This window comes from Mesocricetus auratus, unplaced genomic scaffold (genome assembly GCF_017639785.1).
Source record: "Mesocricetus auratus isolate SY011 unplaced genomic scaffold, BCM_Maur_2.0 Super-Scaffold_100025, whole genome shotgun sequence".
Classification (NCBI taxonomy): Eukaryota; Metazoa; Chordata; class Mammalia; order Rodentia; family Cricetidae; genus Mesocricetus; species Mesocricetus auratus.
In genome coordinates this window covers 27,912,975-27,922,901 of record NW_024429206.1, presented here as the reverse complement: position 1 = coordinate 27,922,901, position 9,927 = coordinate 27,912,975, and the positions used below count along the sequence as shown (strand labels likewise).

General features: G+C 51.4%; 1 protein-coding gene across 2 annotated transcripts; it reads left to right on the top strand.

The window, feature by feature from the left end:
* The first annotated feature begins 689 nt into the window (after nucleotides 1-689).
* Nucleotides 690-9,532, top strand: Mblac1 (metallo-beta-lactamase domain containing 1). 2 transcript variants are annotated; one of them, XR_005870993.1, is made up of 2 exons: nucleotides 690-1,662; nucleotides 9,239-9,532. XR_005870993.1 is itself a non-coding variant. In XM_005080490.4 (1 exon), the coding sequence occupies exon 1, from the start codon at nucleotides 735-737 to the stop codon at nucleotides 1,530-1,532; it is 798 nt and encodes a 265-aa protein (XP_005080547.1). In that variant the 5' UTR covers nucleotides 690-734; the 3' UTR covers nucleotides 1,533-1,701. The 2 variants fall into 2 exon arrangements, 1 of the variants encoding a protein (XP_005080547.1); XM_005080490.4 differs by lacking the exon at nucleotides 9,239-9,532 and having other exon boundaries at nucleotides 690-1,701.
* Nucleotides 9,533-9,927: the final 395 nt, after the last annotated feature.

Genomic DNA, 9,927 nt, shown 5'->3' with positions numbered 1-9,927 from the left:
CTTCACAGATGGCAACCCATAATTGGCCTTTTGTGGATTTACAGCCCTTCTGCAATTAAGGCCTCTAAACCATACATTCCATTCTGTGGTATGGCCAGTTCCTGGGATGGGGTCCTTTGTTCACTTCCCAAGTTCACTAGTGGGGTGCCCTCCCTGTTTAAGCTTATATTTTATTTCTATACATTCAGGGTCTTTCACTCTGGGTAAAAGAAAAGACTCGAGAACAGCAGTAGTTTAGTTTCAAAATGAAGAGGGTAAAAGATATCCTTAAAATGTTGATGGGTCTACGAGCCTAAAGGAACCCGTGCCGATGCATCTAGGTAGGAGGGGTCGTGTGGCAGGGCTGGTGGGGCGATGCCGCTTTAAGAGCTGGGGGGCGGCGCTTGCCGCAGGCGCTGGGCGGTGCGGAAGCGGGGAGGGGGCGGCGCCTGCCGCGGGCGCTCGGCGGTGCGGGGGCGGGGAGGGGGCGGCGCCTGCCAGGGGAGCTCGGCGGTGCGGAGGCGGGGAGGGGGCGGCGCCTGCCGCGGGCGCTCGGCGGTGCGGGGGCGAGGGGGCGGCGCCTGCCGCGGGCGCTCGGCGGGGAGGGGGCGGCGCCTGCCGCGGGCGCTCGGCGGTGCGGAAGCGGGGAGGGGCGGCGCCTGCCGCGGGCGCTCGGCGGTGCGGAAGCGGGGAGGGGGCGGCGCCTGCCGCGAGCGCTCGCGCCGGGCCGCCCAGGGGGCGCTCCTTCCCCTGCCATGAGCGGTCCAGCGCGGACGGAGCCTCTGCTCGGTGATCCCGCCTTTCTGGCGTCCAGCGACTCCCACTCGGTGACGGTGCTGCTGCGCGGCTACGCGGAGCCGCAGGGGGCGGGCGACGCGGTGCGGGCTGATGGCACCGCGACCCTCGTCCTGCCCCGGGCCTGGGCGTCGGGTCCCGGCCGCCGGGCGGCCCCGGCCGCAGATGGCGGCGCAGAGGCAGCCCTGGAGGAGGCGGTGCGCGGCCCCATCCTCGTGGACACCGGAGGCCCCTGGGCTCGCGAGGCGCTGCTGGAGGCCTTGGCCCGGCAGGGCGTGGCCCCCGGGGACGTGACGCTGGTGGTGGGGACCCACGGGCACTCGGATCACATCGGGAACCTAGGGTTGTTTCCCCGGGCGGCTCTGCTAGTGTCCCATGACTTCTGCCTTCCCGGGGGCCTCTATCTGCCCCACGGGCTGGCTGAAACGCGGCCCTTGACACCGAGCTCCGGACTGCAGGTGTGGGCCACGCCGGGCCACGGAGGACAGCGGGACGTGAGCGTCGTGGTGCAGGGCACCAGCCTGGGCACCGTGGTGGTGGCTGGCGATGTGTTCGAGCGCCTCGGGGACGAGGACTCCTGGCAGGCCCTGAGCGAAGACCCAGTAGCTCAGCAGCGGAGCCGGGAGAGGATCCTGGCTGTGGCTGATGTGGTGGTGCCTGGTCACGGAGCCCCCTTCCGGGTGGTCAGGGAAGTAGGGAAGAGTTCCGAGGATCAGGAAAGCACCTTCAGCGAGGCACTGGAGTCCAGGGGACCCTGAGGGCGCCGTCACAGCAAGCAAGCTTTGCCACGTTCAGCCTTGCCAGGAGGCAACTTTCAAACAGCCACCCTTGTCACTCACTGTCTGCAACCCAAGCAGGACGGAGGACTGACTCAGCCCTGCATCCTCTGTGAGCCTCAGTAAAATGCAGAAATAACTCTTTCTTCCAGAAAAAAGATTGTAATTAAGATACATTTGTTTGGTGTGTGTGTGTGTGTGTGTCCGTGCAGGACTGGAAGCAATTTTCACCCTGTGGGTCCCCGGGATTAAGTCCAGGACGTCAGGCTTGGTGGCAGGCACCTTTACCCGAAGAACCTTCTTGATGAATATTCTTTTTTTTTTTTTTTTGAGGCTGTCGGCCCAGCCTGGCCTCGAACTCACAGAGATCCGCCTGCCTCTGCCTCCCGAGTGCTGGGATTAAAGGCGTGGGCCACCACTGCCCGGCCTCACCTTTTTTTTTTTTAAGACAGTCTCATGCGTTCCAGTCTCCTGCCTCCACCTCCCAAATACTGGGTTTACAGAGTTACAGTCATGTACATTCCCACCTGACTTTGGTTCATTCACTTAATCATTGAATTCACCCAGTGGATAACTATTTAACACCTATAATGTTTCAAGCACGTATGTATGTATGTATGTATGTCAAGTGATACTACTACAGTGAGCAAATGAGGGGTCCCTGCCTCACACAGAAGCCACATTCCATTCAGGAGACAGATGAGTGACCCTAATAGTAGCAACCAAATCATTACAGGGTGTGGCTCGCAGTGTACGTGCAGCATGAGGCTAGGACAGAGACAGGGTGGGGAGGATAGGGTGGGGAGGCTGCTTGGTGTTGAGAGGTTGGGGGAAGTCTTTTTTTTTTTTTTTTTTTTTGGTTTTTTTCGAGACAGGGTTTCTCTGTGGCTTTGGAGGCTGTCCTGGAACTCGCTCTTGTAGAGTAGGCTGGCCTCGAACTCACAGAGATCCGCCTGCGTCTGCCTCCCGAGTGCTGGGATTAAAGGCGTGCACCACCAACGCCCGGCGGGGGGGAGAGGGGGGGAAGCCTCTTTATGCTCTACTTTCATTATGTGTTTCGCACGGTAGATGCACAAAGCCAAGCTATGGCTTACACGTGGGTGTCAGGACAAGCTGTAGGAGTTGTATCTCTCTTTCAACCACGTAGGCTCCGAGGGTCAAACTCAGGTCACCAGGCTTGGCGGCAAGCACCTTTTCCAGCTGAGTCATCTCTGTGGCCCCTGGTTTTTGTTTCAGATTAGGGTCTTTTGTAACCCAGGCTGGCCTTGAACTTACTATACAGCTGAGGAAGACCTGAAGGCAAGAGTGAACACTGCCAAGCACAGCTGGTGTCTTGTGCTTCTACCTTGCTGTGCAGCTCAGGCTACACCTAGGATTCGCTATGTAACCCTGGCTGCCCTCAAAATCTCGTCCTTGTGTCTCATCCTCTGGCTTCGATTACAGGGGTGAGCCACCAACCACATCCAGTTTGTGGGAAGGCACTTGACCAAAGAACTGAGTGAGGAGAGAGCTGCCTCTGAGGACCCAAGGGTGTCCGTGGCAGCAGAGCAGTAGATAACATTTGAGCAGCAAGAAGACGCAGGGGGCCTTGGGAAGTGGTAACTCAGTACAGTGTTTGCCCAGCAGGCACCCAGTACCCGATTCAGTCTCCAGCATGGCCTAGAGTGTAGACACACACCTGTAACCCCAGTACTTGGGAAGTGGGGGCAGGAGGACCAGAGGTTTAAGGTCATCCTCAGCTACAGAGCAAGTTGGAAGCCAGCCTGGGCTACATGAGACCTAGGCTCGAAAATAAATGAGGAGGACTCATGGGGCTGGACTGCAAAGGGACAGGGGAAGGTGACGAGGAATGAGGGCTCATGTCGGGCAAGCCTGGGAATCGTCGTAGCATGGAAGCCACTGGCTTAGAAACAGGCTGTGACAACTTAGTTGTTTTCAATCTGTGGCTCCCTTCTCTAATCCCAACACTCAGGAACTAGAGGCAGGCGGAGCAGGAGTTCAAGGTCATCCTCAAGCTGCGTGGTGAGTTTGAGGCCAGCCTGGACTAGGTCTCAGATAAGTAAAACACAAATAACCACTTGATCAGAGTGGAGAAGGCCTTAGTGTGGACAGAACAGGATCAGGTAGATAGATTAGTAGGAAGTGTTAGAATAGCGTTTCTCAGCCTGTAAGTCTCGACCTCTTAGGGCGGGGTTGAATGACGTTCATAGGGATTGCCCAAGACCATTAGTAAACATTTACATTATGATTCATAACACTGGCAAAGTTGCAGTTATGAAGTAGCAACAAAAACTAATTTTATGGAACAACATTCCTCACATGAATCTTCCTCCCAGCATGAGGAACTGTATTAAAGGGTCGAAGCGTTAGGAAGAGTGAGACGTTAGTGGCACCTGCCCTTAGTCTAGAAGTTTTAATCCTGGCTGTGACCCTCTTCACTATTGTGTCCCAAACCACCCCCAGACCCTTGTCTACCCGTTTTAGGGACACTGGGGTGGGATGGATGGAGAGGAGGGAGCCCATCTTGTTTTGAACAACGAGCTTCCCTAGGTGGGGTCATTTCCGAGGTGTCCACAAAGGTCACAGGGAGCTGGGGTGTGGGCCAGTCAATGCCATACAGATTCATAACTGGTAATGACCTTTGGTGTCCATGAGAGTGCTGAGAATCCCGGGACCGATGGACACTGGGGAAGTGACAAATTGGTCCCCTAGCCAGGCTCTCTAGCTAGTCAGCTACAGAGTGAAGGAAGGTCAGAGAAAGCACTGGAGCCTTCCAGTGTAGTGCTATGCCCCACGCCTCACAGCCGCCATCAGGGAACCCGGCCTGATGAGTGACCTGTAGATCTGCTGGCTTCAGTGCTGCCCAGAGGATGAGAACATGGGTGGGGGATTAAGTTAGGGTTATTCCTACTTTTACAGGTCAAGGGAGGATCTGGAGAGATGACTCAGCAGTCATGTCAGTGGCCAGCAACTGCCTGGAATGTCAGCTGGGATCTGACACCTCTGGTCTCCAGTAGCAGGCGAGCATGCATGTGCGTGCGCACGCGAGGGTGCACACACACACACACACACAAACATAATTAAAAAGTGTGTGTGTGTGTGTTTTGGTTTTTCGAGACAGGTTTCTCTGTAGCCCTGGCTGTCCTAGAACTCGCTCTGTAGACCAGGCTGGCCTCTAACTCAGAAATCCACCTGCCTCTGCCTCCCAAGTGCTGGGATTAAAGGCGTGCGCTTTCCATCTTGAGAGCTGGGATTACAAGTGAACACTACCTTTCCTGGCTTGTAATGTGGCATTGGGGGTCGAACCCTCGGGTTTGTACAAGCCAAAAACAACAGCAAAACAACAGCAAACCCTAAGAACCTTCCAGTTCTCTTCCCTTAGGAAACACATAGTTGTTTGTTGTTGCTTTTGTTTTTTTTGAGACAGGGTTTCTCTGAGTAGCTCTGGCTGTCCTGGAACCCACTCTGTAGACCAGGCTGGCCTCAAACTCAGAGAGCAACCTGCCTCTGCCTTCTGAGTGCTGGGTTTAAAGGCATGTGCCCCACCCCCAGCAAAACAAGTCTTTATAATCCCAGCACCAGGGAGGCAGACCTACCTGGAATACAAAGTGAGCTCAAGGCCAGCCTGGGCCACTTAGTATGACCCATCTCAAAACAGAAAGTAGAAGAGCACTGGGGAAGAGCTTCAGTGGTGGAGAAATTGCCCTGTATGTGTGAGATCCTAGGTTCAATCCTCAGTGCTGCAAAGAAACAACAAATAAATGCGCCCACTCTCAAACTCTGAATATATTGGGTGGCATTTACCCCGTTGCCTGCATGAACCAAGGCAGCCACCAGAGTGCAGTCTTTCCTGTAGGTCCTGTTTTCCCACCCCTGCAAATCTCTCCGGAAGACATGCAAACCCAGAAGAAACCCCCTCAGATCTTCCATCATCTTTTGCTAGACTTAGCAAGTGTATTAGTCGGGCTCTCTAGAGTCATAGAACTTATGGAATGACTCTCTTTATATGTGTGTGTGTGCTGTCTGGTTTTGTGTCAACTTGGTAAAGCTGGAGTCATTAGAGAAAGGAGACTCAGCCGAGGAAATGCCTGGACGAGATCCAGCTGTAAGGCATTTTCTCATTTAGTGATCAGTTAGGGGATCAGTTAGGACACCACCATGGTGGGTGGTGTCGTCCCTGGGCTACTGATCTTGGGTTCTACAAGAAAGTGGGTCTCAAGATGTTTTGGGGGGGTCTGTAATGCTCCTGGTTCTATAAGAAGGTGAACTCAAACAGTTGCAGCGATAGAAACCCTAACAAAGACAGTGTGTGTGTGAATTTATTGGATGACTTATAGTCCAACAATGGCTAGCTGTGAATGGAAAGTCCAAGAATCTAGTATTTGCTCAGTCCCACAAGGCTGGTGTCTCCGCTGATTGACCTGGAACTCACCAGGTAGACCAGGCTGGCTTCAAACTCACAGATTCACCTGCCTCTGTCTCCCGAGTTCTGGGATTAAAGGTGTGGATCACCACGTTCATCCTCCTATTTTTATTTTTAAGTTATGTGTACCGTGCATTTGTGTATCTCTGTGTGGGTGTGTGCGTGTGAGTGCCGGCTCCTGAGGAGGCAGTTGGAAGCCATCTGTGAGTGTGGGAGCACCTGATCTTGGGTCCTCTGTAAGAGCAGCAAACACTTTTGAGTACTGAGCCATCTGTCCAGCCCCAGAACAAATTCATTTACACATGGGGGCAGAGAGACAATCCTTAGGGTGTAGTTGAACATTTTCATCAGGATGGTCATCTCCCCGATAGAAACATGGAGACTTATTATTAATTAAAAAAGCTTGGCCTATAGCTTAGGCTAGTTTCTAACTAGTTCTTTAAAAATGTAATTTTTTTTAGATTTATTATTTATTTATTTATTCTGTATTTATTATAAACAGTGTTCTGCATACAGGCCAGAAGAGGGTGCCAGATCACATTATGGATGGTTTTGAGCCATCCTGTGGTTGCTGGGAATTGAACTCAGAATCTCTGGAAGAGCAACCAGTGCCATTACTGCTGAGCCATCTCTCTAGCCCCTAACTAGTTTTCTTCTTCTTCTTCTTCTTCTTCTTCTTCTTCTTCTTCTTCTTCTTCTTCTTCTTCTTCTTCTTCTTCTTCTTCTTCTCCTCCTCCTCCTCCTCCTCCTCCTCCTCCTCCTCCTCCTCCTCCTCCTCCTCCTCCTCCTCCTCCTCCTCCTCCTCCTCCTCCTCCTCCTCCTCCTCCTCCTCCTCCTCCTCCTCCTCCTCCTCCTCCTCCTCCTCCTCCTCCTCCTCCTCCTCCTCCTCCTCCTGTGTCACCTGTGCTGGAACTAGTTCTTGTAGTCCAGGTTGGTCTCGAACTCACAGAGATCTATCTGTCTCTGCCTCCCAAGTGCTGGGCCTAACTAGTTCTAATAACTTAATTTAACCCCTTTCTATTAATCTATGTGCTGCTACGTGGCTCATGGCTGTTACCGCTCCTCCTGCGTGTCCTGCTCTGTGTCTTGGTGTTTCTGTCCTTCTTCCCAGCATCCTCTGTGCCCCCCAAAATCTTGCCTAGCTATTGGTCGTTCAGCTTTTTATTAAACCAATCTGAGTGGCACATCTTCACGGTGTACAGAGATTATTCCGCAACACTTAGGGCACATCTGTAGAGATGCCCAGATGAAAGGAGAGAGTCTATGTTAGTGACATAGATGGGCAGTAGAACTCTTGCCTAGAATAAGCAAGGCCCTGGGTTCAGTCTCTAGCAGCAGAAGGGAAGGGATTTAAGGCATGGAGTGGACAGAAACAGCTTGGAGTACATAGTGAATTGCAGGCTATTATAGGCTATATAGAAGATCCTGTCTCAAAACAGATTAATACACTCCCAAGTTGGCCTTGAAATATAGGAAATATCCACACAGCTCAAAACATAAAGGGGCTGGAGAGATGGCTCAGTGGTTAGTGGCATTGGCTGCTCTTACCTAAAACAGAGTTTGATTCCCAGCACTCAAGCTGGGTGGCTCACAATTGTCTACAACTCCAGCTCTAAAGGATCCAACACCCTCTTCTGGCCTCCATGGGTATAGCATGCATGTTCTCTCTCTCTCTCTCTCTCTCTCTCTCTCTCTCTCTCTCTCTCTCTCTCTCTCTCTCTCTCTGAGATAAAAATGAAAAGAATGCAATTTAAGGATCTCTAACATTTATCTCTCATGTCTAACTCTCTGTCACCTTCCTGAAAAGATCTCCCTTGTTAACCCTCACCCCAAAGCACAGATAATAGGTGGTCCATGCACACTGCCAGCCAATTGATAACCTCAAGTGAAACCAAGGTCAGCACAGATGAGATTCCCAGAGGTCTCTCCACTCACGAGATTGCCAAACACAGTCAGCATGAACAGGACGAAAGGCATGGGAGACCTGGTGCACAGGGTGTAAAGTAGGAGGGGTTTTCTTCACTATGACCTTTGAGATCTGTACTAGAGGAATGAGTCCCCAAATGTTAGACACACCTCTCAGATGTGGTGTTACTGCAGATTATGATGTGTTTGTTTTTATGAGGTTGACAATGGAACCTGGGAAGTTGTATATGCTAGGCAAATATTCGACCACTGAGTCACACCCCAGCCCCTCACACATGCAGGGCCAGTGTGAACTCAGATCATCCCTTGGTGGCAAGTGCCTTTACCTACTGCCATTTTGTACCCCTATCAAAATAAAGATTAGTGTATCCTCTGTAAGACTGAGCTCATGGTGTTCTGTCTGTGACACAGTTGGAACCCAGGGCTTCATGGACACTAGGCATGACAAACAAAACCTCTTTTTGTTTGTTTTTGTTTTTTCAAGACAGGGTTTCTCTGTGTAGCTTTGGCTGCCCTAGAATTCCCTCTGCAGACCAGCTGGCCTCGAACTCCCAAAGATCTGATGGCCTCTGCCTCTGGAGTGCTGGAATTAAAGGCATGAGTCATCACTTACTGCTTGGCTGAGAAACAAAACCTCTTACTCTGTAAAAATGGCACTGGAGATTCAGGGTAATGAAACTAAGGCAGTTTATTTTATGACTTTACAAAACCAGGTGTCAGCTCAGAGCGGCAGGTGCTGATTGAGCCCAGAGAACAGCTTTTTTTTTTTTTTTTTTTGATTTTTCGAGGCAGGGTTTCTCTGTATTGTTTTGGAGGCTGTCCTGGAACTTGCTCTGTAGACCAGGCGAGAACAGCTTTTATATCTAACATGAAAGTCTCCCTTCTTCCCTGGGGGGAGAGTCAGAGGGGCAATCATACATGTCACCTGCATCTTTCTTTCCCTCTGCCACACATATTTATCTTTCCTCCCTCCCTCCCTCCCTCCCTCCCTCCCTCCCTCCCTCCCTCCCTCCCCCCCCCTCTCTTCCCCTTCCTTCTTTTTTTGTATTTTTTCTTGAGACATGTACCCCTGGCTTTCCTAGAACTTTCGATGTAGACTGGGCTGGCCTCAAACTAACAGAGGTTGCCTGCCTCTGCCGCCTATGTGCTAGGATTAAAAGCTTGCACTACCATGCCTGGGTTATTTGTTCATTTCTTAACAAAGAATCCATGTGTAGGTTCACCTCCATGTTATACATCTTGTTGTTTACTTATTTAATATTGTTTTAAAGATTTATTTTAATTTTTAGTATTGTATAGGTTATGTGTATTTCTGTGTTTGTATGCCATATGTGTGTAGGTGCCCATGGAGGCCAGAACAGTTCACCGTTTCCATCAGAACTGGAGTTACAGGGAGCTGGATGCCACCCACCAACCTGGGGTCCTCTGCAGGAGCAGCAATCACCCACAATCACCGAGCCATCTCTTCAGGCCTCATCCTGTTTAGTGTAAGGCTTTGTCATGTCCACAGACAAGCTTGGACCTAGGTAATTTTAAAAGTGTTAATGTATTTAAGTGACTGTGGGTGTATGAATGTTTAATTGACCTTGGGTGTATGCATGCATTGCCTGAATGTATGTGCACACCTGCATGTATGTGCACACCTGCATGTATGTGCACACCTGCATGTATGTGCACACCTGCATGTATGTGCACACCTGCATGTATGTGCACACCTGCATGTATGTGCACACCTGCATGTATGTGCACACCTGCATGTATGTGCACACCTGCATGTATGTGCACACCTGCATGTATGTGCACACCTGTATGTATGTGCACACCTGTATGCAGGCCTGTGGGGGTGAGACAAGGGTGTCGGGTCCCCTGGCACTAGACACGGTTGTGAGTCATCATGGTGGTGCTGGGAATCAAACCTGGATTCTCTGAAAGAGCAGCCAGTGCTCTAAACCACGCAGTCATCTCCCCAGCTCCAATGCTTTCCCTTTTCTCCTCTAACTCTCAGCTTGTTGAGGAACAGTTAGACCA